Here is a 26,999-nt window from a genome sequence, read left to right as displayed (position 1 = left end):
TCACTGAGACCCAGTTCCTGTCCTTGAGGAGAGCACACTCCTGCAGAGAGGTCATGCGAGGAAGAATTTGGATGCAATGTGGTAAGACAGTTATGGGAAGAGAGGAGAAAAATGAGAGGAGCAGTGGGCGGGCTTACAGAGGAAACAACAATAGGCTGGTGTGGAAGCTGGCGTGTGCAAAGGGGAGTCGCGCGTTCTTCAAGCAGTCTTGCACATCTAAAGTGAGAGAGCTGTGAGTGTGGCAGGCCTACCCCGCATTTGCACGCTGTGCTCTCACACACAGTCAGCCCAGTAAGGAAGTGATGGATGCAATCCCGCTCACTTAAAGCTCTGGAGAAAGTGATCATGCCTGGCCACTCACTCCTGTAACACCAGCACGTAAGAGGCGAAAGCAGGAGGTTCAAGGGTTCAAGACTAGCCTGGGCTATGTGAGGCCTTTCCCTCTCCCCCAAAGCCTCTAAACCCCAACAACCACAAAAGCCAAAAAGTAAAGTAAAATAAATCAGAATAACTCCGTGGAAGGACATGTAGCGGCCCAGAAGGGCACCTGCTTCAGCTGCTTCCAAAGGAATAAATCAGTGGTAGCGCTGATTTGGGGGATGAGGTAGAAGTGCTTCAGGTCTTGCCAAAAAGTGTCCAGCGCAAGCCAACCACTGTTTTGACATTCACCAGTGTCCAAGTAGCAACCCTGTGCCTGGCCTGTGGTTGGGGGTAGAGGGGTTGAGAGAGAGAGAACGTTTTACAATGGAGATAGGGTTTTTGATCCATCAAAAATGTGTAGCTCACCAGGTACATGAGTGTGCATAGGGCCTTCAGGATATCCCCCGTCTAGATAGTGAGTTCTGGAAGCACAAGTGGGCGCAGGGGAGGGGACGGTCACAGTTTATCTGGATAGACTGAGGACAGATCGGGAATAGTCCTGAATACATGACAAAGGAAACTGGGCTTTATCTTACGATTGGGAAGCCATCTCTACAGAACTTATAGATGTGGACGCGTCGGGCTTCAGACGGGGTTTGAAAACAGACCTGAATACAGGAAGGTCAGCTCACAGGCTATTTAATTCCCTCTCAGAGATCGCGAGACTCTGAAATAAGAAGCTGGGTTGAGGATAGAGAAGAGGACAGCAGAACTGAGAGGCATTGGCAGGTCAGCTCCCAAGCTGGGAGTGGTACACATACCTACACTGCCAGAGACTATGGGTCTGAGGCGGAAGATTTTGAGATTCAGGCCAACCTGGGATACATAGTAAGTTCACTATCGGCCTGAGTTGTATATATATGTAATGATAATATTTTTAAAGAGGCTATGAATTTGTGAGGGGGTGGGATGAGGGGGAGCATGGGAGGGGGTAGAGGGAGGAAGGAGAAATTATACACACACACACACACATAGTATACATATATGCAATTTTAAAGTGTATCTGGGAAGGTGAGGGTGTATAGCTCAGTGGTAGAATGATTGTCTCCCATGTCCAAAGGCCCTGGGTTATTCCATCCCCAGTACCTCAAAATTGAATAATCAAAAAAAGAAGAGAGGCCAGAGGTGGCTAGCTGGAAAGAACGTGTACTGCGGGCTGGAGAGATGCCCTAGAGGCACTTGTTGGCCTCCTGGAGTTTGAGTCCGGGCATCCACATGATGGTTTCACAATAGGTATGTAAGTCCAGTTCCAAGGGATTCAATGCCTTTTTCTAACCTCCAGGCTCTGCATGCACACAGCATATATACATACACTCAGGCACATACATAACATAAATATTAAAATAAAAACATGTACTGCACTTGTAGAAGGCCCAAGCTCGGTCCCTTGAAGTCACGCCGGGTGGCTTATGACGGTCTGCAGCTCCAGCTCCAGGAATCCAGCCTGTTTCTAGACTCTGTAGGGAGTCCAGGAACGGCCTCTAGGAATGGTAGAGTGTGAACACCTCACTTCAGATGTCAAAAGCCACTCATCCAGAAAATACCCATTCACTAGGGCTGGAGAGGTGGCTTGGTGGTTAAGAGCACTGGCTGCTCTTGCGTTCAGTTTCCAGCACCCACGTGGAAACTCACAACCTTCTGTAACTCCAGTTCCTGGGGATCCAGCACCCTCTTCTGGTCTCTGCAGATACCAGACACATAAAATAATACAAAAAATATCATACACATAAAATAAAAACACATATAAAAATATCTTCGTTATCAATAGCCACAATTTGTAGAAATCCTAACTGGAAGCTAGACAGTGCCAAAAGCAGCACTAGGGTAATCTACACAAAGAGTCACGAACCTGAGCACTTCCTTCAATTAAGTCTGCACGTGTGGACACGCACCCACAAGCCTCAATTCATACGGTCATACGCACAGAGCCATCTGCCCCAAACGTGCGTGAAATGGTGCAGATTTAATCCATCCTATTTTACGAGTGGCATCTTAGTAAGGGGGGAAATGTGGGTACACACGTCCAGGCGAGAGACTGTGCAAACATGACAGCACATCAGGGTGGTGTAGCCCAAGATCAGAGATTGCCTGCCACCATTCCACGCCACATGGGGTCTCTCATGCCACCATTCCACGCCACATGGGTCGCTCATTCCATGCCACCAACTGAACCCAAGTTGCTTCTCTGGCTTTCCAAGGTATCAGGAGCTAGACAGTTTCTATCCACATTCCCCGTGTTGATGTTTTCTGAAAAAGGTAACATGATGTTAATCGGTGAATCATTTTCCTATTGCTCTGTCTTCCTGTCCCCACATCACAAGGAGACTCACTTTGAAATGACCCATCCGGGCTTCCTTCCTTCTCTCCTGTCTATACAGACAACTCCTCAGCCTTTTGGAAAACCTAGTCATTGTTATAGAATGAGGTGGTGTTTCATTCTGGAATCACAGGTAAATCCAGTTGTGATCTTTAAATTGCGGATAATTTTGCTCTCTGATAAGTACAAAATCCAGAGAGGAATTTATTTTCTCCCAAAGCCGCCACCCCATGAACAAATTCTTCAATATTTTCCTCCCAATAAACCTTACAAAGAGCATGGTAAAGCAGCATTGATTTGTCTGGTTGGCACTAGAGGGAGAAGCAGCGCATAGAATCTGCAAGACTTTGAAGGGTCTCTGAAATGTTTGAGACCTGACAAAACTATCCTCAAATCCAAAATATGAACAAAAAACAACAAAAAACCAAAATAAGCAAACCTGAGATGACATAAATAATTATGACAAGCAATAGAAAATCAAGCAATTCATTTCAGATGTTTAAACAGAAATATATATATATAATTATTTATGCTGTCTGCATGAGTGTGTGTGCACATGTGTCTGCAGGTGCCCAAGGTGGAAGAGGGCATTTGATCCCCTGTGCTATGTGGTTGCTGGGAACTGAACCCTGGTCCTCTGGAAGAGCTGCCAGTGTCCTGACCTAACTGACAGCATCCTATCAAATCTGTGAGTCAGGGCAAGGGTAATGGTCTAGCCCCTACTTTTTTTTTTTAATTAGCTATTGTTCATTTTGAGATTGTTTGTTAGACAATGGCAAATATTCATTTATCAGATGTGTACTTTGTAATCATAACACAGGATGGACTGACTTCTCTGTCCTTTGACGAGGGACTACAGGGTGATTCTCAGATTGACCAGAATGGCTTGTTTCCCACAGGTATGCAGTGACGAGCAGGTAAGGACCCAGTGACCCCCTCATCTGTGTCGGGTTTACTTTGGAAAGTGTACCAGGAAGTTAGAGCGCTCAAAGCTAGACATTCGGTAGGAACTTTCACAAGATTTCCTTTCCAAAGAGTTCAGACAGTGTTTGGTTACACATTACTAAAACAAACAAACAAACAAAAACACACTTCGGAATAATTATGTCAGCGGTCAGGCGTGTACCTGGAGGTAGTAGCTGGAGCTGGAGCTGGCCAAGGTGGGGGTCATGTCCCCCACCCCATTTTATCTATGTCTCTGATTTCCTTTGGAAAAGTCCAGGAAAGGGCAAAGTGTATCCTCTACAAGAAGACACTTCCCATGGGAATAGGGGAGGCGTTTAAGCTGATGTCCATCTCTGGTCTTTGATTAGGGCCTCCCAATCTCTAGTAAAGATCCATTCTGAGAACAATATTGGAGTTCAGGTCTGGGCTGCTGTTCCTCAAAGACCAAGATTCAGATGACAAATTAATTGGTTAGGGAAAAGTCAAGTTCATTCAAGGGCTGGAATTCCTGGTAGGATAGAGGGTCTCAGGACTGCAAAGGGAAGAAGGGAGAAAGGAGGGGCGGGAGGGCTGAGAGCTAACTGAGGTCCTCATCACCCAGGGTATGTGTGTCCTTTTTCATCCTCTCTAACAATCCCAATGGCTGGGACTCCCTGGGAATAGAATCTGCAGCCCCCCCCCGCACCCCCGGCCATGCCTTTAAAATAACATGTATTTATTTTTATCTTATATGTCTAAGTGTTTTGTCTGCATGTGTGTATTTGTGCTATGTGTGTGCCTAATGCCCACGGAGGAGAGGTTTCAGGCTGGAGTTACAGATGGCTGTCAATGGCTATGTGTGTGCTAAAAATCAGACCCAGGTACGCTGGAGGAGAAGCCAGCGCCCTTAACCACTGAGCAATCCTCTCATTCGTTTTTAAGGGAACCAAACGCATCGTGGGGTGGTTCTGTTACAAAGGATAGAAAGTTATGAGCCTCAAAAGGGTAAGGGCATTGTAAGGTGAAGTTGATAGACAACTAGAGGAGAGGGGCTTGTCAACCTCCTAGCCCGGTGATTGGCAGCTTCCGGTTCTCCCCGGTTCTCAGCCTTATCGTCTGTGCAAACTGCTTGTGTTGGCACAACAGTGCTTGTGGTCAGGTTCATTTTTGTTTAATAAACAGAAACGTGTGTCCTCCAAGAGTAACTTTAAGCTAACGTTTTGGAGAAATAAGGTACATCCAGTTTCTCCTACTAGTTCTGCCTACGTGAAACCCAAGGGGACCAGATGCAGACCCTTTTAGGTCTGCCTTCCCGATCTCTAACTTCTCTCCTAAGGCGACTTGGCCTCGTCTGTGACCCTCTTTCCATTCTGTCTCTCCTTCATTACATCTTCCAGACTGCCCACAGCCTCCCGGGGAACACAGCCAACTGTTGCTGGTAGCCCTGAATTCAAAGTTCCCATATTAGCACATCCTGAGGGAAACTTAAGTCACATACATAACTTTTGGTAATGGTGCTGCTTAAGATATTTGGTGGAGACTGTCTTGGAGCAGACCCCAGAAGAGTGATGTCTTCAATGCTGTGTGGGAAGACCTTTGTTGTGGGTCCTCAGAACCCACTGAGAGGAGACAAATGATCCCCAGGAGTTTATTGACTAATGCAGATGGGGGCAGGTGTGGGTCAGCCCTTCCAGAGATCCACGGAAGCTGCAATGATGATGCCCAGAGGCTGTTTTGTGTGCTGCCTCTGGCTTTGCCACCAGCTCATTAGCTGTGGGACTGCAGGCAAATGACTCTGCCTTCTTGAGCGGTTCTTCTCTCAGGGAGCTGGCTTACAGGACTTCTAAGTTTTCTATGACTGTAATTAGTATAGGATAGTAAATATGGAAAAATAAACTGGCAAATGAATATTTTGAGGTAAAACTAGCTTTTGTTTTTTGAGACAGGGTTTCTCTGTGTAGCCCTGGCAGTCCTGAAACTGACTCTGTAGACCAGGCTGGCCTCGAACTCTCAAAGATCTGCTTGTCTCTGTGCTGGGATCAAAGGCATATGCAACCACAGTCCAGCTAAAACTATTTTTTTTTTTGCTTTTTTAAAATTGCTTTATAAATAATACCATTCAAAATTTCCACTTCCTCCCCTCCTCCCCCTGCCCACTAAGCCTACCCCTCCCCCTTCAGTCCTAAGAGAGGGCAGGGTACCCTACCCTGTGGGAAGTCCACGGCCCTCCCCACTCCACCCAGGCCTAGGAAGGTGTGCATCCAAACAGTCTAGGAACCCCAAAAAAACCAGTACACACAGTAGAGACAAATCCCAGTGCCATTATCATTGGCTTCTCAGTCAGCCCTCATTGTCAGCCACATTCAGAGAGTCCGGTTTGATCACGTGCTCGTTCAGTCCCAGTCCAGCTGGCTTTGATGAGCTTCCATTAGATCAGGCACAAAACTTTTTTTTTAAGGGAAAAAAAAAAAAAAAACAGTGCAGTTTAGACTGTTACCAAAGGCAAATCGCTGGTAGCGATTTTTCACTCCTAGTGAAAAGCTTAGAAACTCGGGGGAAATCTGCCATGAAAAACTGTGTGACATCTTGTTGTCTGTGGGAAATGCTGTCTTCCTACATAAGGCCAAGGTATGTTGAGGCAGAAACGGGGCTCCTACAGAACTCCACCCTAGAGGGTCTTTTCTGGACCCAGCTTGTGGTTGTCGAAGAGGCTGAGGGAGCCGGCTGCGAATGCTGCTCTGTGTCCCAGGGCGCCACCTAGAGGACCCGACGCTGTAAACAACAGCGAGAGCCAAAATGAACTGGATGGCACCAGTGCCACCCAATCACACTGTGAGAGACAGCCTGGGGCCAGGAGGAAGTGGGAATTTCCATGGCAGGAAGAACCCTGCTTCCAAGATCCATAAATTAGATCACTGGGTGCTGGGATACAGATTCGAAGGGGATGTTACCACAATGGAGTCCGTTGTGGGTGTGGGAGGTGGAGGAGAGAGTGGCCCTTTCTGTGAAGCAGCTTTAAATCACTTGCTCCTAGTGTGAGCTCCTCATTAGCGCCATGGCTGGCCAGCGAGGCAGGAGTGCGAGACTTAAGTGCTTGGTAAAATTATCTATTTGAATGAAGGTGATCTGGCTGGAATTCGGTTCCAAGATATGAGACAAAGTCTTTGAAAAGGCCCCTGTGACTTTTTTTAGCTAGAGTGTTTTGTTGGGCTAAAATTCCTCGCCAGCATTTGAGTTTGCCACCTGCTTATCCCCTTTTGACTTCTAAGTGCCACATTCTCGTAGACTGATCTTGTGTAGCTGAATTGGTGCGTGTGGCCAGCGTCCTTCTAATCCTGGCATGGGCAGAGAACACAAGAGCCTTCTGTGCACTGGGAGACTGCAAGGGGAGAGTCCAGCTTAAGAGCAATTTTATGGAAAATCCTCAGGCCATTCAAGTGCCTCCCCAGAGACCTTCAAGGGCCAGTGTGAAGTGGCTTCAATTGGCAGTGTGTCCCTGGTGTCAGGCTTTGAATGTCAAAAGCAGTGTTACTTTGGATTTAACTCTATGAGAGTTCTTTCTCTCAAGACCTCACACCAAATTTTACTCTTATTTTCCTTCAAGGCACTGAGTTGGAATTTTGAGAGTATGTAGAAATATGTGAATATAGCTAGCCAGGTTTTGGTGGTACAGGTCTATAATTGGGAAAGCTGAGAACCAGGAAGGATCTGAGTTCAAGTCCAGTCTGTGCAACTTAGTGAGATCCTGCCTTGAAAAAAGGAAAAGGAAGGTTGGGATGTGATTTGATCGTAGAGCTCTGGATTCCATCCCTGGCACTGCAAAAAATAATTATCTACTCTTTTGTTGTTGTTGTTTTTCAAGACAGGTTTTCTTTGTGTAGCCCAGGCTGTCCTGGAACTGACTCTGTAGACCAGGCTGGTCTCTGACTCAGATTTTCACCTGCCTCTGCCTCCCAAGTGTTGGGATTAAAAGCGTGCACCACCACTGCCTGGGTTTTTTTTCCCCCTATAAAATAAATGATTAAAGAAATATGAGTGAGCCAGGCATGTGGCACACCACTTTAATCCCAGCACTTGAGAGACAGAGGCGGGAGGATCCCTGTGAGTTCAAGGCCAACTGGTCTACCCTGCAAGTTCTGCAACAGCTAGGACTACCCAGAGATTCTGCCTCAATGAAATAACAAAAAGAAAGAAACAAGTGCTGTTTATAGTCCTAGTTGGCTTTGGAATTTACACTCCCTTTCTGCCTTCTCAGAAGTACTGTATTACATGTGTATACACACACACACCAACCTCCAGAGCAGTGCTTCAATTTTTATTTTTCCCAAAGACTGGTTTGTACTAAAAGTCTGTTTCTCACTTTCTTACCAGTCACTGGAGAGTCCTTTTGGGGCCAGGACTGTGTTTGTTTCAATTTTCATTCTCTCTTGAGAGAAACAGGACAGATTTAAGGTTTATTTTGGTTTGGGGTGACACTGGCCTTGCTAATACTTGCTCTGCTGGGGCTTTCTGTGTGTCAGCAGCTGTAGGAATTTGAGCTCAAGCAGGAAGCTCTAGGGAAACTTAAATGATAAAGTCTTGTGACACAAAGAGACTGTCTTCAGTGTCTGTAACTGGAAAGAAAAAGTAGAAGTCTTTATTTTCTAGATGGGCTATGCACCCAGGCCACACAAAATCAACTGCCCCTTTCCTTGAACAAGAATAAAATTGTCTTAGTTATTTTTCTATCGCTGTGTTAAGATACCGTGACCAAGGCAACTTATAGAAGCAGCATTTGATTTGGTTTAGTTCTAGAGGAATAGGCGTCCATGACCATCCTGGCAAGGAGCATGGTAGCAGGCAGGAATGGCATTGGAGCAGCAGCTGGCAGCTCACATTTAATCCACAAGCAGGAATACTGGGATGGTGGGAAGCTTTGACTCATGACATACCTCCTCGAACAAAGCTACACCCCCTCTAACAAAACCACACCTCCTCAAACAAAGCCACACCTTCTAATCCTTCCCAAATCCTTCCACCAACCTAGACCAAGTATTCAAACATGTAAGCCTGTTTCAAGCCACCCCAGACCTCGTCCATGAGGTCTCATTTTCTCTTCAGCGCTCACCCTACTCCCTTCTTTTTTCCACAGCCTCAGTTTTGATAGACATGTCTGCAATGGCTCCACCTGTCTTTTCTTCCTTTCTCATCAACTTCTTGACTCCACACTTCTCCGAACTCTGAATTCTGCTCTCTCCAACCATGAGGTAAGGCTCACTGTGGCTTCAGAAAACCACACCTTCTTTATGATTCCTGAGACACTTTCTTCTCTTGAATGTTTACTCTTAGGACCATCCTCCCTCTTTTTGATATCTGTTGTCTCTGTCCAGCTTTCAAACCTGTGAGCTCAGTCCTGGGGCTCTGGAGCTTCCTTCCATGCTATGGACTGGTCTGTGTCCCCACCCACTCATTTGTGTGTTGAAGTCTTAACCTCTGGTGGCTTGGAATGTGGCCTTATGTGAAAGTGGGTCTCTGCATAGGAAATCATCCTCCTCGATTCTGTGAAAAAACAACAACAACAACACAAATACCAACAAAAAAGCCAACCAACAAACCAACCAAACATAGAGGTTGAGATGTTTTATTGTGCTTACACTTCCAAGATCCTGTCTATCATTTTGGGGAAGTCAAAGCAAGAACTTAAGCAGCTAGTCATATCACATCCACAGTCAAGAGCAGAAATAGAATAAATGTACCCTTGCTTGGTTGCTTTCATCTGGCTTTTTCCTGTCTTATATAGTTTAAGATTCTCTGCCTAGGGAATGGTTCCACCCACAATGGGCTAGGTCTACCAATAAGACACCCCCAGACATGCCCACAGACTACCAATCTAAATAATTCTTCATTAACTCACTTTGTGAGAACCAAAGGTTTTGTTGTTGTTGTTTGGTGTGGGAGAATTGTCTGTATTCTGTCAATCATGTTTTAAATAAACGCTGATTGGCCAGGCAGGAAGTATAGGCAGGTCAACCAGACAGGAAGTAGAGGCGGGGCGATGAGAACAGGAGAATTCTAGGAAGGAGGAAGCCCATTCCTCCCATTCCAGCCCAGACCACCAAGAAACAAGATGTAACCTGCCTGGCTGAAAGGTATCGAGCCATGTGGCTAACATAGATAAAAATAATGAGTTAATATAAGCTACAAGAGCTAATAAGAAGACTAAGCTAATGGGCCAATCAGTTTTATAACTTTTTAAAAAAATATTTATTTATTTATTTTGTATACAATATTCTGTCTGTATGCCTGTAGGCCAGAAGAGGGCACCAGACCCCATTACAGATGGTTGTGAGCCATCATGTGGTTGCTGGGAATTGAACTCAGGACCTTTGGAAGAGCAGGCAATGTTCTTAACCTCTGAGCTATCTCTCCAGCCCCAGTTTTATAACTTATGGAGATCTCTGTGTGATTTTCTTTGGGGCTGCCAGCTGTGGGGTACCGGGCAGTACAGAAACCCTAACAAGCCGGCCCTCATGTTATAATTGTTGTTTGGTTGGTTGGTTTTTTGAGACAGGGTTTCTCTGTGTAACCCCTCTGACTGTCTTGGAACTTACTCTGTAGGTCAGACTGGCCTCAAACTCACAGAGATCCACCTGCCTCTGCCTCCTAAGTACTGAGATTCAAGGTGTGCGCTGCCACTGCCTGACCCTTAATAGTAATTAAGTTTTAATTACTATGCTTTAGAGATCTAAGAATCAAAAATGCCTTCGGACTGCAAGCCCCTTGTTCAAGGACAGATGGTTCCCAAAATGCTGGGGGCTATTGTTTATGGGAGAAAACAAGCCAGGTGCTTTCACTCCCCTAAACAAGTTTGTTTGAACTGGGTGTGCTTCTTCACCTGTGGGTGAGAGGTACATGGGCAGGAAATACATCAAGATGTACTCTTGCCCCTGATTGGATGTAGGCAGAAGGTACTTCAGGATGCATGTTTGTCCTTGATTGGACTTCACGGGGAAATGTAGTGAATTACGGGTTTTGCCTTTTTAAGTCCCTGCAAAACTTGAATTAGGGCCATTTCCAGGGAACCTGATTATAGACCTGGCTAGAGTCCATCTACCTGGCCAGTATTTAATTTAAGCCTGCTTCAAATTTGGCTTTAAACTGTGATAGTGATTTTATTCATGACTGGTGGGATTAGCAACTTCCAGGTGATTCTAGGCTGTGTCAAGTTGACAGTTAAAGCCAGCGCAGACATCCCCGGTAGGGTATTTGATGTGAAAGCATCTGATATGAAAGCATTATCATTGAATTTGAGGAGTCATCATGACTTTGTGTGAGTGTGTCTATGAAAGAATCTTTCTTTTAGAGGTATATGACATGTTGGCAGTTTTCGAAAGAAATGGTATGATATATGGTATTAACTTTAAAGTATGAATAATTAGCAGAGTTTAGGTGACACAAAATTCAAGTTGTTGCAGTTGAGTGACATGTATTTGGAAGGTCCTTGCACAAACTAGTTTTTCTACTCTGACAGATGTTTAAATGTGTTCCATAAGAAACACTGAAAAACAAGCACTAGGAATGTAGCTCAGACAGCAGTGTGCCTGTTTAGTATCCATGAAGCCCTGGGTTCAATCCCAGCACCACATAAGCCAGGGGTGGTGGCACATGCCTGCTCTCCCAGCACTGGGGAGAGGGGACAGGAGGATCAGAAATCAGAAAGTCTCCTACCTGGTGCATCCTAGGCAGCCTGGGCTATGTGAGACCCTGTCTCAAACAAAATACATACACACCATAAAATGGTGGGGGGACCAACTAAAAACCACCCCTCATTTGAGGACCCATTGAGTGCATTTTGGGGACCCTAGGTGGGTACCCAAAAGGAACTGGCACACAACCACCTGGAAAAGCTGTTCTGGAAAATTCATTCACATCAAGGCAGGCAGGTGGCCGCTGCAAAGGAAATTTCTGAGCCCAGAAAAACCTGACTCGCTCTGTTCCTCTGTTCGTCTCATCACCTCAAAAAAAATGGCAGGGTTGGCCCTTAGGAGGCTGAACTTCACCTGCCTGCCTCTTCGCCTTTAGGAGCACAGCGTCTGGGAAAGTACTTACGGACAGTGAATGAGATGCTCTGTTCTCTTCTAAACCGACTTCCTAATGTGATTTCATTCTGTTTTGTGCGGTCTTGGGATCAAACCCAGGACCTCCTACCTGCTAGGCAAGTGCTCTACCAGTAAGCCACACCCAGCCTCATTCTCGAGACTGAAGGAGTATTTTGATTTGTGTAGGAGTTGAACTAGCCTGCTGTCTGTCTTGCCCTTCTAAGGCCCCCAGGAAGCCTCGTCCCCAGCCTCAGTTCCCTGAGGGGCAAGTCACCCCCAAGAGAACTCCATTCTTACTTGGTGGTGGGGACTCAAGGTCAACGCTGAGGGCGGGGCCCGATGGCGCTAGGGTGGAGCAGGGCTGGCCGGTGTGGCAGGTTTGAGCTCACCCACTGCAGGATGTGTTGATACAACAGAGTGGCCTCTGGAGAGGGAGCTGGGACAGTGTGTGGAGAGGGAGAGGCTAGGCAGCCTCCCTGCCACTGGGCTCTGGGCCACCTTGAAAGCCACAACTGACTGTGGCTGCCGCCTGCTGCTGCCTCTGCTGCTGCTGGGCACTCCCTGCTGCAGGAATTGGGCACTGGCTCTCCACCCAGAACCAGCTCCAAGGAAACTCAGGTGAGAAAGGTCTTGGTGTTGTTTTTTGGTCTGCATGAAACTAATGTCTTATGGTTCTGTGAACACGTAGCCTCGTTTATCAGACAGAATAGAAAAAAAAAAAACTTTCTGATTCATTTTGGTGCCCAAGCTGCAGCTCAGTTGGTAGACTTCTGGGGCGGAGTTTAAGGAAAAGTCAGAACGTCATTTTTGACAATTACTTTGTGATTAATATTGAGCTTGCTCTATGCTAAGCTGATGGGACAGTCCCAGCCTCAGGATTTTGCTGGCTAATGGAGATGATATAGAGCACTTGTTAAGCAAGCCATTGATAATCTGGCAGCAGACAGGAGGCAGGGTAGTCAGGGAAGGCTAATGGAAGAATGGAACAATGGCAGGACCGTGTGGGGTGTGAGGTCTCCGGATGGTGGAGGGGAAAGACTGAGGCTCCAGGCTCAGCTGGGGAGCATGAGCAAAGGTCCTGAGGTAGGTGCGGGATTAGGAAGAAAGTAAGTACAGCTGTCTGGAGAGGGGGAGCGAAGACATGAAGCTGAGCAGACAGGCCACACCTGGGGCCTCCACTCGGCCTGATTGTGAGTCTTAGACTTCATCCTGCTGGGGCCCAGGCCCAGGGTCTGGCAGGCCGTGGACCTGCCGGGTGTTATGAAGTGTAATCGATGCTTAGAGGCCAGTGGTTTTCTAGGTTGACTTGAAGGAAAATGATGGAGAGAAGCAATGGGGGCCCTCTGGGGGCTCCCCTGTGGACAGGCCCCCGTTCACTGCTTGCACCCACATGGACTTCAGTTAGTCATCGGGAAGCATCTTGACCTTCCTTCCTAACCCAGGAAAGTGTCCTCCCTTGCCCTCTGCTCCAGCAGAGACACTAAAGGAAATCAGTGCCCTGGGTGCCCTGGCTGTTTGGTTTCATGTGTGGTGTGTGGGCCCCAAAGGTCCAGGAGAAGAGCTGTAGAGAAGGTTTGGTGGAGGGGGATGGGAAAGGGGTACACAGTCAGAAAAGATGAGTCAGTGCTCTAGGGGTACAGAAGACTGTGTGAGGGCTCACGTTTAGAACAGGTAGAACTCTCTGGGTTCTCCAGACCCGAAGGTGTCAGCCTGGGAGGCCTGGACATGGAATCGTGGAGGAAGAGAGTTGGGGAGAGGGGTCCCTTGTGGATGGAACCAGGGGAAGGGTCAAGGCTTGGCAAGCCTTGAAGTGGAGGGTCCTGAACCCCTGGGTCTGGAGTTGAGCCTAGAGCTATTCAGTAGAGTCAGGGAGGGATCTGGGGCACCAGGCCCTGGCGGTCACACGGAAACAAGAATAGGGGAGTCTGTGCCAGCCAAGGAGGAAAGGAGGCTGAGGGCCTTACCGCCGGAGACCTGGACCTGCAGACCTTAGGAGTTTGCTGGCTTGGGCCGTGCGGTTAGATGAGGTGGCAGTGATGGGTGATCATGCAGGAAGATGACAGGAAAGGCAGCTTCTTACTGAACGTGCAGGTGTCAGGGGACCCTCCTGGGTCTGAACCTGATGTGTTATTTAGTGAAAACTTTGGGGCTCTTTGAACTCCTTGCAAGTTTGTCCTCTCTATGTATGTATGTATGTATGTATGTATACACATAGTTCAAGGCTGGCCTTGAACTCAGCGATCCACCTGCGTCTGACTCCCCAGAGTTGGGATTAAAAGCATGCACTACCGCACCTGGCTCTCTCCCTCAACCTTATGGTTTCTGGGATTGAACTCAGTTAAATCTGGCCAGATGGCAAGTGCATTTCTCCACTAAGCAATCTCCCAGGCCCATGATAAATGTTTGGAGGTGGGGGAATGTGAGTCACAAATGTCACACGCCACACTTTGGAATGCATTGTCCCTGAGCCTCGAGTAGGCTCCTTATGGTGTACACTGAGTGGTTGGGAAACAGCTGGGAGAGCCAGGGCCTTAGTTGCTTTTCTCTGACCAACCTTGGAAGTCTCATCCCTCAGCCTGAGCACCCCTTACCTGAAATGCTTGGCGCTAGAACTTTTAGATTTCCATGTTTACAATTTATATACACACACAATACACTATATTGGGGATCGAATCCAAGTCTACAGGCACAACTCATTCCACATCTCACGTAAACATTGCATACACGTGGCTGGAGGGGAATTTGCACTGTTGTTTTCAGAGCACAGGTGTCGTAGCTGTGACTAGCAGGTAAAGCTGGAAGTGGGGGCGGGGCACTTCTTCTAGCCGTGGCCTCATATTGGTGCTCCCAAGTTTCAGTTTGGGGTGATTTGGGTTCATTAATGTTAATTTATTTGTCATTGTCTGTTTCTCTGTGTGTCTCTGTGCGTATGTGTGAGTGGTTTAACGGGCACTGGGGACTGAGCTAGGCTGTGTTCAGTGAACATACATGGCTATGTCGGGACTCTATAACCCAGTGGGTTTTTTTTTAAAATCCTAACTTAAATCATGTTAAGATTTTCATATATTTATTACCTTCTATCTCTCTCTCTCTCTCTCTTTTCCCCCTCCAGACTAAGGCTGGGCCAACATGTCATCTGTGTTTCGAAGTGAGGAGATGTGTTTATCCCAAGTCTTTCTCCAGGTGGAGGCTGCGTATTGCTGTGTAGCTGAGCTGGGAGAGCTTGGCTTGGTTCAGTTCAAAGATGTAGGTGCTGCATTCTTTGGTGATAAGAGGAAGGTGGGGTGGCAATGGATAGCCCTTGCACAACGCTTCTTGATAAGCAACAAAACTCACTCTGCTGGAAGAGGAACCCAGAGCTAGGATAGGCGGAATTCCAGGGCCCTGACCTTCCGGCTGAGATTTCTCCTGACCCTCAACAGGTCACTCTCTACTCTCCTCCTCCTCCCACGTCTTCTCTAGGAATGTTTTGAAGCTGCAGTTCAGTGAGTGGGTGTTTCAATTCTTGCAGTGTCTCCACATGTTGGATCTAGGCAGTGAATAGAGAATTACCAATTTTCAAAATGGATGCAGAATCTATTTTCTCTGACTAGTCAGACTAGAGGCAATGCATCCATCCTGGAATTGGCAATTGCTTCCGACACTGAGTGCCAGTAATGGCACTCTAGGGATGGGCTATCAGGACTGTTGCTTCTCATGGGCCATTTATATCTTTGCCAAGCTTTAACTAAGTCCAATTTAGAAAATAAGTCCTTCTTTATTTCCTCACCAAGGTCAAAGTCAAACCTTGGCTCCCTCGTGGGAGGCCCTGGTCTTGTCCTTTGCATTGCTAGTTAGCATGGCGCCAGACCAGAGGCCAGTCCTCACTAACAATTTTTTTTAAAGATTTTATCTTTATCATGAGTAGGTGTGTGTGCGCACGCATGCACACATCTGAGTGTGGTGCTCACGAGGTCAGACGCATTGGGTCCCCTGGTGCTGGGGCTCCGCGTGACAGTGACCTGCCTGACTTGGGTGCTGGAAACCTAACTGGAAGAACGGAAAGTGCACTTAACCACTGAGTCCTCTCTCTAGGCCCAATGTTTATTAGGCTAAGCTGAGGGTGAATTCTCGTTGATGACCGGGATGCACTCTGTAGACCTGTACAGTGTTCTCGGTCTCTCCTATTCCTGATCCCACTGAGGAGGGTGGGAATGGAAGGTGCAACTTGCCTGGGACTTATACATCCCGTGCGCAGCCATGTGTGTTCCTAACGCGTTGCTAGCAGCCGTCTCCAGCGTCCAGAGGGTAATGCAGCGAGGAGAGGAAGACTCTGGTAGCTGCAGATCCCTAACGTGAGCCGGTGGTTCCCCTTTCCTGCAGCTCAACGCAAATGTGAACAGCTTCCAGAGGAAGTTTGTGAATGAAGTCCGAAGGTGCGAGTCGCTGGAGCGAATCCTCCGTAAGCCTCTTTCCTCTCATTGCATAAATGTGAACCAAAAGAGGTAGCTAGTTTATAGCACTTAAATTACCGTGGTTCCCAGTACCCTCTGCCTTGGGAATCACCTCAGGAAGCGTTACATGGCAGAGAGCTGTGCCAAGCCAACATGGGAAAGAGGATGGACCCCCCCGTGGGTCAGGAACTAGAGCAGCCCAGATAACTCAGCTGGCCCGAGGCACCTCTTCTGCTGGACCCCCACTTCCGTGTTCTGGGAAGCCATGATACCTGTGCTTTCCTTCAGGTTTTCTGGAAGATGAGATGCAAAATGAGATTGTAATCCAGATGCCCGAGAAGGAGCCAGAGACGCCTCTCCCCCGAGAAATGATCACCCTGGAGGTAAGAGCCTCGCTCTACCATCCCCTGAACTGAGGATGGTCAAGCAGCTTTTGGATTTTTTACATGCGAACAAGTAGGTGATAGTTCCTTTCTGGGGCTACTTCGTGTCTGCTCTGCCTAGTTTTATGTCAACATGTCACAAGTTAGAGCCGACTGAGTGAGAGGAGGGAGCCTCAGTTGAGAAAATGTCTCCACAAAATGGGTTTTAGGCACGCCTACAACGCATCTTAGTGGTGGATGCGGGAGTGTTCAGACCATGGTGGGGGTAGCATCTCTAGGCTGGTGTCCTGGGCTCTTGCAGGTTGAGCAAGCCAGGGGGAACAAGCCAGTAAACAGCACCCTTCCATGACCTTTGCATCAGTTCCTGCCTCCAGCATCCTGCCCCGTTTGAGTTCCTGCCTTGACTCCCTCAGGGATGGACTATTACGTGGAGCCGTGAGCTGAAATAAACCCGGGTTTCTTTGGTCCTGGTGTTCACCACAAAAAAGAAACCCTAACTAAGATAGTGTCCTAGGAAAATCTCAGGGTACAGCTTTAGGGCCTCTTATGTCGACTGGGATGGGGAGCTGTTTTCCTTTCTCAACACTGCTCTGAGCAAGCTCGCCCCATTTCGAGGAGAGATTTCTTTTGAGTACAGAAGTTTCTCACAGGCAGTGGAGTCTTATCTATGTGGTGCCATAGGACAGGCTGAACGGGATGTTTTCCTGTAATGTGCCTGGCAGAACAAAGTTTGTGAACTGGTTCTTTTCAACTTAAAATAAAGTTCCTCCAGCTGCACTGTGATTGGTTTAATTGACTGCTCTGTGAACTCTTCAGCTGTGCCGAGACAGACACCTTTAAGTCTCACTGCTCCAAATCCCAGCATTCAGTTTTTTCTGACAGTATACACTTGTTTTCAGAGGGCAGAGGGAAAGGTAGCATTGGTATAGACAGCCCTTTTTGGGTATACTTATTTTATATGTCTGAGTGTTTGCCTGCATGTATGTATATGCACCATGTGTGTGCTTGGTGCCCATGGAAGACAGAGAGGCCTTTGAATCACTCGGAACTGGGGTTAAGTTGGCTGTGAGCCACCATGTGGGTGCTGGACTGAACCTAGGTCCTCTGCAAGAACAGCAAATATTGTTAACCCACTGAGCCCAGTCTCTAGTCCTCTCTATTGTAATTTTTCCCCAAGACAGGGTTTCTCTGTGTAGCCCTGGCTGTTCTGGAATTCAGTCTGAAGACCAGGCTGGCCCCGAACTTACAGAAGCCCACCTGCCTTTGCCTTCTAAGTGCTGGGATTAAAGGCATGTGCCACCACTGCCCAGCTCTCCATTCTATTTTAAAGGTATTTTTAAGATAAGTGACCTAGGTTTTTTTTTTTCCCTTTCCCTCCCTCCCTCCCTCCCTTCTTGGACAGGGTCTGTCCATTATATAGCTCTGACTGTCCTAGAACTCACTATGTAGACCATGTTAGCCTTGAACTCCCAGAGATCCACCTGCCTCTACCTCTTAAGTACTGAAATTAAAGGGGTGACACCTATGCATGCAGTAGATGGTGATGATCACTGAGACTCAAAACTAGTCAGTGTATAGAGAATAAGAACGCAGAACAGCCGGGCGGTGGTGGCGCACGCCTTTAATCCCAGCACTCGGGAGGCAGAGGCAGGCGGATCTCTGTGAGTTCGAGGCCAGCCTGGTCTACAAGAGCTAGTTCCAGGACAGGCTCCAAAAAGAAAAGCTGCAGAGAAACCCTGTCTCGAAAAACCAAAAAAAGAAAAAAGAAAAAAAAATATAGACTGTGCTAGATTGTAGCAAGTGTCATCTATACCCTGTCTCGAAAAACCAAAAAAAAAAAAAAAAAAAAGGGGGTGAAACACCATGCCTGACTGTTACATTTCAATACTAAATTTAAAAATCATGTCTAGAATATACTACATCTCATTTATTGGGCTTTGAATTTGAATAGCTACACCTTTTCACTTTCCAGATTTCTAATAGTTATCTTTCTAGGTCTGCATGATTTTCAGGTTCTTACATTTCTTTATGTCTCTCGGGTGAGTGGGCATGTGTGTGCACGTGCACATACTGTGATGTGTGTGTGGAAGTCAGAGGACCACTTGCAGGTGTTGGTTCTTTCCTTCACTCCGTGGGTCCTGGGATTGGAACTGGGGTTGTCAGGCTTGGCGGCAAGTGCCTTGACCTGCTGAGCCATCTTGCTGGTCCCCTGCCTGCTCTCTTATTTTAGGTAATTGCTGTTTAACCATTTATTATTTTTCCTTATTAATGATGGGAGCACTCTCTCTTACTTACCTCTTTGAACATTCTGAAACAAAACAGAAAAGTTGTTTTTCCAGACTAGTCTATCTAGTCTATGATTGACTGCCGTGTGATTTGTGTGTGTGTGTGTGTGTCTGTGTGTGTGTCTGTGTGTGTGTCCTGATTTGCTGGTTATTTTTCCCGTCAGGTTTCATACAAGTTTTATTCTCTCATGTGTGTGTTCAGTCGGGAGAATAAATTGGTGTGTGTGTGTGTGTGTGTGTGTGTGTGTGTGTGTTTGGTTATGTTTTGTTTTGTTTTTGGCTCAGTTCTGCCTTCTTGCCTTTTTTTTCCCACTATTCTCTATAGCCTCTTATCTCTTGTTCAAATTTAGCTCTTCGGATCCACGTAGAACTGGGCAGAGGTCATGGGGGGAGGAGAGAATACTCTCCTGTCTTGCATTTTAACCATCTTCTAACATGTAAAATTACTTTCTTACCTTTTGGAGTTCTAAAGGGGACAAGACACCATGAAGTTCCTCAAGAGCTCTCTTTCATCCCTCAGTGATTTTGAATTTCACTGTCGGAGGATGACACTCCCGACAGTGTTTGTCAGACCTTTGCTGCCTTCTACAAGAATATTTAATTTACAGCTGACCGGAGTGCTCAGCTTCAAGCTGTGTTTTGACACGGGGACCGCCTCTCTGTTCTCGATTAGGGTCAGTGTGTAGAATGAGGGTCACAGCACTTTAAACCCGGCTTATTTTTTTCTTCCCTCCGCAGAGTACTCTGGAGAAATTGGAAGGAGAGCTACAGGAAGCCAACCAGAACCAACAGGCTTTGAAGAAGAGCTTTCTGGAGCTGACAGAACTCAAATACCTCCTAAAGAAAACCCAGGACTTTTTTGAGGTGTTTCTTGGGGGTGTGGTCAGTAAAGGGTCCTTTCCTCAGAGCCCCAAGTTTCTGTTTTGAAAAAAGGCTGGTCTGGACTATGGATAAAACACTTTGTTTCTTGGCCCGTGGCCAGGCTATCAGCGAAGTGTGGAGTACTCCAGCAGTGATTCCTATTCAAGGGAATGCAAAAAAAATGATGGCACTCGGGTCAGGCATAGTGGTGACGCCTTCAATCCCAGTGCTCAGGAGGCAGAGGCAGGTTTGGTCTATAGATCTAGTTCTGGGCCAGTCAGGGTGACATAGTGACACCCTGTCTCAATAAGAGAAGTACAGCCCAAGAGAAGGGGAGCCAGAACAAGGGAGGATGGGTTTGAGCAGGGTTAGGGTTGGAGTGGGAAGGTTTGGGGTTTTTTGTCCTGACAAGGAGATCTTTGCTTGTTCACTTCTGTTAACATCTGTGGAAGATTAAAGCTTCCTTAGAAACAGCAAAGCCTGAGGTTCGGGTGCTTCTAAGGTGCCCCGTGTTTAATGACAGGGCTGGTGTTTGTCTTTCAGACAGAAACCAACTTAGCTGACGATTTCTTTGTTGAAGACACTTCGGGTCTCTTGGAGTTAAGAGCTATACCTGCGTTCATGACTGGGAAGTTGGGGTTAGTATCACTCCGTGTCCTAAGAGTTGGGTGTGGGTAGGTTCCTGGTCTTTTGCCTGATACCTGGTATTTGGTAAATCTCCCCGACTGAGAAGAACTGAGTGTAGAACCGTTCGTTGCCTGTGAATGAATGCAAGGCTTCCATGCAGGGACAGACCTGGGGTAACCTACAAGGCTGGTGAGGTGAGCGAGGGGGGGGGGCCCTTGTTCATGACTATGCTTATGGCTTCAGCCTGGAGAGTGCCTGTGTACAGGGCTCCCATATGGGGCGGATGTGGCTTCATTATTTATTTGTGGCTCTTCTCTAGTTTTGGGACAAAGCTAGGAGGTAGGTATGTTCCACCTCCCTTGTGTTTGATAAAATATATTTGGAGTTTTCAAATGTTGTTAGAGATGACAAAGTTGAGCAGGCAAATGAACCCTAAGTGGTAGAAATATGGCATGATACTCATGAAAATATGTGGCAATTCAAAATGGGGATGCATTCAGTGTTTATGTGAGGTGGATGGATTTTAAAACACTTATGAACATTGTGGCTGGAGGCCTCTACTTTTTTATTCAGTAGATATTTGTGAGCTTATTGAAATTTGAAATGGAGCTGGCTGTGGTTGCACACGCCTTTAATCCCAACACTCGGGAGGCAGAGGCAGGCTGATCTCTGAGTTCCAGGCTAGTTTGATTTACATAGAGAGCTTCCAGGTCAGGACTACAGAGAAACCCTTTCTCAAAAAAACAAAACAAAAAACCCAAAACTAAAAATGAAATGAAAAGATGACATTTATATAAATATTTTACTTGAAGGTAATAAAAGATCAACATTATCTAAAGTAATAAACCATTGAAAAGTTACATTTTTGAAGACCATGTTAGACATTTAAGCAGCAGTTATCTAAGTACCAGGATGCTGTAAAACAGAGATATCTGGATATCAGTGTGTGTTTCTTTTTATCTTCTTATTTTTTTAAATTTTTTTCCAATGTGTGTTTCTTAATACATTGCTTCTGAAAAATAAAGGTGCATAGAGACCATTGAACATTTACTGACAATGACTATAACACCATAGGAATGGTTTATTATATTACATATTTATGTGTGTATAGACCACATAATGTTGCTATAGTATAGATAGAATCGCAATGATTAAGGACGCAGTATCGAGGCAGACAGACAATCCAACAAGCTGTGGGCAGGTGGACATGTGGCTTGTGAGCCGCTCCCGTCGTCGTCCCACAGGCCCTGGGCCTCAGTGCTGTCTCTTGCTGCTGTCTAGGTTCACGGCTGGTGTGATACACAGGGAGAGGATGGCCTCCTTCGAGAGGCTGCTGTGGAGAGTTTGCCGGGGAAACGTGTATTTGAAGTTCAGCGAGATGGACACGCTTCTGGAGGATCCCGTGACGGTGGGTGGCTCAGGCCTCCAGAGAGGGCTGTGCGAGCTTCCTGGAGTCCCTAGCACTAAAGACGTCTCACTCACCACCAGCTGGTATCTGTTTCCTCCCCTGTCTCCCCTTTCTCTTTCCCTTTCTTCTCTATTTCCCCCACGCCCCACCTTTTAAATTCAGTACATTTGAAGGGCCCGTCTAAGGACACCTCGTACTTGGTTCGCTCCTCAAAGTGTGGGCATCTTGCTTCTAGAACCTTACTTTACAAGTACCACAAGAGGCTGAAGCTGTTTTCTTCACAAATACACCCAGAACCGGAGTCCTTCTCCAGCTTTAGGGTGGCCACAGGTTGCAGAGTCATCTGAGATCTCTCTGGGCCAGGGTGGCACCTAAGGGTCTGCGGTTCTTACAGCATCCCAGATGATGTTGCTATGATAGAGGAGGGAACTGGCTGCTGCAGCCCTCAGGCTTCCAACAAGAAGGCTCTTCCCCCCCCCTCCCCCCCTCCCCCGAAGGCTACACATTCCTCGCTGGTAATTCCATCAGCTAATTGCTTTCCTGCACCCTTCCAACTAGTGTTTAAATGGTCTTGTTCTTTCACTCCCAGAAACCAAGTCTGTAATCTTCCAGGCTAGATGCTAAAAACTTGAATTAAATTTTATTTGATTTTTAAAAAAAAGCCACCGTTGAAATAAAATAGAAAACAAATCTTAAAAAAAGACACATATATTTATCTGGGGAGGAGATGACAGGGTTTTCCCAGAATGAGGCTTGCTCATTGCGTCTGGGTTGTGTTGACCCCACTGTGAGAAACTTGATCCCATAATTTGTGATAGTGGGGGGCAGTTCATGCTCTTCCCTGTGAATAATTTTTAAAATATACAAAACACACTCTCCAGTAAGTACACCAGTATATTTAAACTATCTTCTTGTATTGCTTTTCTCTAACCACGGGCAGTAATAATTTTACATGGAAATGATTCTTTTGCTTTTTTTGTTTAAAATAAGAAAATTTCTACCCTTAATCTTGTGCATGCTTTAGTCTTATTATTTGTGTGTGTATGTCTCTCTGTGTGTGTCTATGTGTGTGTGTGGTTTTTGTTTTTGATAAAGTCTCATGTAGCCCAGACTGGCTTTGGATTGTCCAGGTAGCAGAGACAGGCCTTGCAGTCCTGGTCTTCCTGCCTGTGGTGCCCAAGTGCTGAGATCGTATGCATGGTCCAACCATGCTTGGTTTCTATGGTTATTTTAAATTGTGACATTGGATTGTCACTTTACAGTCAAGTTTTGACATGTGGTTGCCTTGATGGGAGAGTATTTATAAAGGAAATGTATGGAGAAAGATGATCCGGGTCATGGAGGGTCACCAGCAGGTACTGGAAGTCAGAACGGATCCCTGATTCTAGCAGATCTAGAGTCTAAATGACCTCAAAGATTCTGAAAAAGACCAGACAGCTTCCCTGGGTGGAGGATGTTTGGAGATTGTGCAAAGCATTTATTTCCAGATCTCCTGAAACACCCCTACCCTGTTCCTATGATCGTGTATACCCGTTTGTCTCTGAGGGACAATCAGGATGTGACTCTCAGGCTATATCTCTGGACATTTTATTTCCAGTTACCCTACCTAGCCTCTGCATCCCTCTGCTCCTGGACCTTTTGGTGGTGCTGGTTGTTTTGAGACAGTGTATTCCCAGGTCGGCTTTAACTCAATGCCCTCTTCCTCATCCTCGTAGCCCTGGGATTATGCATGTGACTTTTTTCTTCTTGATGAATTAGTTTTATAATATAAACCTCAGGAAGGTAGGCTTGAAGGGTGTGTGACACTTTGATGACCCTTTCTGGCTTCCCTCTGAGGTGGCCCCTGATTCTGGGATGCTGAGCGCATGTGATGAGTTTATTGGATTGAAACCTTCAACAGAAAGTTTTATAATTTCCCCCCATTCCCTCAAATGAAAAACAACAACAAACCGGCAGCCCCGTTTCCGTCCATACTTGCCTCTTTACCAGTGACTTACTTTTGCATTGCTACGGACTAAACTCAGGACTCTGCACTAGCTAGGCAAGCGCCCAGGCACTGAGCTACTCCTAGCCCGAAATAGTGGCTTTTACTTTTTTGTTTTGTCTTTGTTCCTTTGTTTTAAGACAGGGTTTCATTCCTTTGTCCTGACTGGCCTGAAACTTGTGCCGTTCACCTGCCTCTGCGTTCCTCCCAAGAGCGGGGATTAAAGGCGTGTGCTACCCCTCCCAGCCTAAGCGGTGTTCTTAAGGGAGCCTCTTCAGTAGCTGTGAGTCACTACTTACTTACTCACAGCTCTCCCTTAGGAAGTATAAACAGAGACTGTGATGTGCAGATGTTTCCAGCTGCTTCTGATGCCCAGGCTAGCCGTTGCTGTTCTGAACCATGAAATCCATGAAATATCCCAGACCCTCCTGGAGGTGTTTTCTTAGGTGTGAGCACTCTCTTCCCTGTGGGGATGAGAACAGAATCCAAAGCCCGGCTGTGGTCACTGGCACATAGCAAGCAAAGAGGCTGTTAGTTTGAGGCCTTTCTGTGTTTATGGTTTATGTTCTGCAAGGGGAGAATGTTTACATCGGGGTTTCACCTCCAACACTGGGAGGGAAGGAAGGAAGGAAGGAAGGAAGGACGGAAGGAAGGAAGGAAGGAAAATAACCTTATTTTCCTGATATTCCAGAAAGAAGAAATGAAAAAGAATATATTCATCATATTTTATCAAGGAGAACAGCTCAGGCTGAAAATCAAGAAGATTTGTGATGGGTGAGCAAGGCCGTCACGCTCTGTCCTGGTGGTCGGGGTCGGGAGTGGGTAGAGCTGTGTCCTGTGGAATGGCATGCCCTCGCTGAGGATGGCGAGGATTCAGAATAACTTTCTGAAGACCATTTAGGGTGATGCTGGAAGTGCAGCCAGCTGTCAGTAGTTGTGAGGATACTACCAGGGAGAAGGGAACTAGTGAGTTACGAAGGCAGCACTAGGTAGAGACACACAACCTGTTTCAGGGTATTATCTTGTTCTACTCTTGATGCTGTTGAGTGGGCAGCCTTGGGCTGGAGCTGCAGCGTGGTGGGAGGGCACTGGCTGGCATGCTAGAGGCCCTGGGTTTGACTCACTGGCACAGAAAAGGAATAAACAGAAAAGGAGAGAGTGGGTACCATGGCTCAGCTGTTTCTGTAGACCAATCTCTCTCTCTCTCTCTCTCTCTCTCTCTCTCTCTCTCTCTCTCTCTCTCTCTCTCTCTCTCTCTCTCTCTCTCTCTCTCTCTCTCTCTCTGTGTGTGTGTGTGTGTGTGTGTGTGTGTGTGTGGTCCTGGGGAGTGAGCCCAGGACCTCAACCCATGCTAGGTAAGTACTCTTCCCATTGAGGCATACCCCCAGGCTGGCCTTGACTTCACTCCGTAGAAGCAATTGAGCTTGCAATTCTCCTGCTACAGGCATGAGGCCCTGTGCCCAGCTGTTGTGAATCATTTTCTAATGACCACACAGGAGGCCGTTTTAGCAACCGATTGGCCCCTTGAGCAGCGTCAGCCAGTCAGTGATGGCCTGGTTAGGGAAGGGGCTGCAGCAGGCTTTCTGTAGGGACTCATGTGTGCCCTCTCAATATGTTCAACACAGGTTTCGTGCCACCATCTACCCCTGCCCGGAGTCTGCCGTAGAGCGCAAAGAGATGCTGGCCAGCGTCAACGTGAGGCTGGAGGACTTAATCACTGTGAGTGAGGGCTTCAGGCGGTGAGCTGATGGGGGCCGCTGCCCTTTCCTCGTGAGTCCTGCCTGGAATGTTTGCTTTGCAATTCTGGTTGGAACTGCAACAGACTGCACAATTAGAAAAGCAGTGTTCAGTGAGCTGGGGCGGACAATTCTGCATGCTTGTCACGTGCTGCTCAGCTTAGAATGCACCGCAGCCCTAGTTCACCTCAGGCAGCCGCCCTAATCTGATGAAAGGAGCCCTTTATGGCCAGCCTTTGCCTGACGAGTCTGCAACCCTGCAATCAGCCAGCGGAGTGGAGCAACCAGTTGGCTGAGATTACTGTGGAAACAGCGAGTCTGGTTTTTCCTTGTGAGTGCTGGATGCATCCCAGCTAGACTTCCTTGGGGAGGTCCGTCATCATCCCCAGTGACTCCAAGTGTGTCTGGGTCTAGAATACTCTTGAATGGCAGCAGCATGCAGACTGGTTCAATGGTATATTCTCTGTCCAATGGTATATTCTCCACCAGTGCTGTCCGCTGTAACTTTCCGTGCCACAGGATTGCTCTGCGGTCCACTCTATCCGGTGCTGTAATGTCAGGGCCACAGGTGGCTTTTGAGCTCTCGAAACATGACTAGTGACGCCAAGCGACTGAATTTTGATTGCTTTTTAAGTTTTGTGCACACGCATGAGTGTGCTTATGTGTGTACATAGGAGCGCGTGTGTATGTGTGCACATGTGCCAAAGCCAAGGACAATTTCAGTTTCAGATAGTCTCTTCAGGGAAGCCGTCTACCTTCTTTGAGACAGGGTCCCTGATTTTTACCAGTGCTCCCCGTTAGGTGGGGAGACAGGCCAGCAAGCCCCAGGGCTCCCGTCCCTAACTCCTCAGCCTTGGATTGCTAGTGTCTATCACTGTGCCTGGCTCTTTTAAATGAGTTCTGGGCATTGAACTGATGTCATGTTTGCAAGGCGAGCACTGCGCCACCTGAGCCACTGTCCCATCCCATCACGGTTCGGTTTTTATTAAATCGAGATTCCCCGAGTTGCACACGGCTGCTGGATAGGCTAGTACACTTTAAATCTTCAGTGTGTGAGTTTAGAAGTTAGGTTTTAGCTATTCGTTTTTTGAGACCGGGTCTTGCTGTGTAGCTCTAGGTGGGTGGCTATTTGTTACATAATTCAGGCTTGTTTTGAACTCATGTCAATCCTCCTGCTTCAGCCTCCTAAGTGCTGGAGTTACAGGTATATATATGCCTGTAATGTGTACACCTGGAATGTGTACTTGAAAAGCCTTTGGCCAGTGAACACTTTTACCGTCCCAGAATATCTGTGTTTAATTTATTGTCTCTATTCCTTCTTAGCCACTGTCCCAGCAATTCTTTCCCTCAGGCAATTCCTTCTCTGAAAATACTCTGATGGGGCTCAGGGATGCGCCCTGAGAACGGGGAAGGAATGAGGCTGATTGTGTTTACGTGGGGCGGGACTTGGGCAGCTGTGTTCAGAGATCTGGGGAAGTTCTGACTGATCTGTTTTTCCCCTTCTTCAGTCATAGCCATGGATGAATCTGAGACTCTCTCCAGT

The 26,999-nt window shown here is 47.0% G+C and overlaps 1 protein-coding gene and 1 pseudogene across 2 annotated transcripts in view; both read left to right on the top strand.

Moving 5' to 3' along the window:
• Atp6v0a4 (ATPase H+ transporting V0 subunit a4) overlaps positions 1 to 26,999 on the top strand; it is a 73,754-nt gene that overhangs the window by 16,153 nt on the left and 30,602 nt on the right. For both annotated transcript variants that reach the window (XM_042054469.1, XM_038318554.1), the window contains exons 2-9: positions 14,852 to 14,985; positions 16,102 to 16,180; positions 16,461 to 16,555; positions 19,579 to 19,704; positions 20,245 to 20,339; positions 21,610 to 21,736; positions 24,412 to 24,494; positions 25,346 to 25,439. In XM_042054469.1, coding sequence (XP_041910403.1) covers positions 14,869 to 14,985; positions 16,102 to 16,180; positions 16,461 to 16,555; positions 19,579 to 19,704; positions 20,245 to 20,339; positions 21,610 to 21,736; positions 24,412 to 24,494; positions 25,346 to 25,439 — 816 coding nt within the window. In that variant the 5' untranslated portion in view covers positions 14,852 to 14,868. The remainder of the gene's footprint in view (positions 1 to 14,851; positions 14,986 to 16,101; positions 16,181 to 16,460; positions 16,556 to 19,578; positions 19,705 to 20,244; positions 20,340 to 21,609; positions 21,737 to 24,411; positions 24,495 to 25,345; positions 25,440 to 26,999) is intronic.
• Positions 22,445 to 22,581, top strand: LOC119808606 (annotated as a pseudogene).

The sequence above is a fragment of the Arvicola amphibius genome, chromosome 2, assembly GCF_903992535.2.
Source record: "Arvicola amphibius chromosome 2, mArvAmp1.2, whole genome shotgun sequence".
NCBI lineage: Eukaryota > Metazoa > Chordata > Mammalia > Rodentia > Cricetidae > Arvicola > Arvicola amphibius.
Note: the sequence above shows the minus strand (reverse complement) of the source record. Positions and strands in the feature narration are given on the sequence as shown.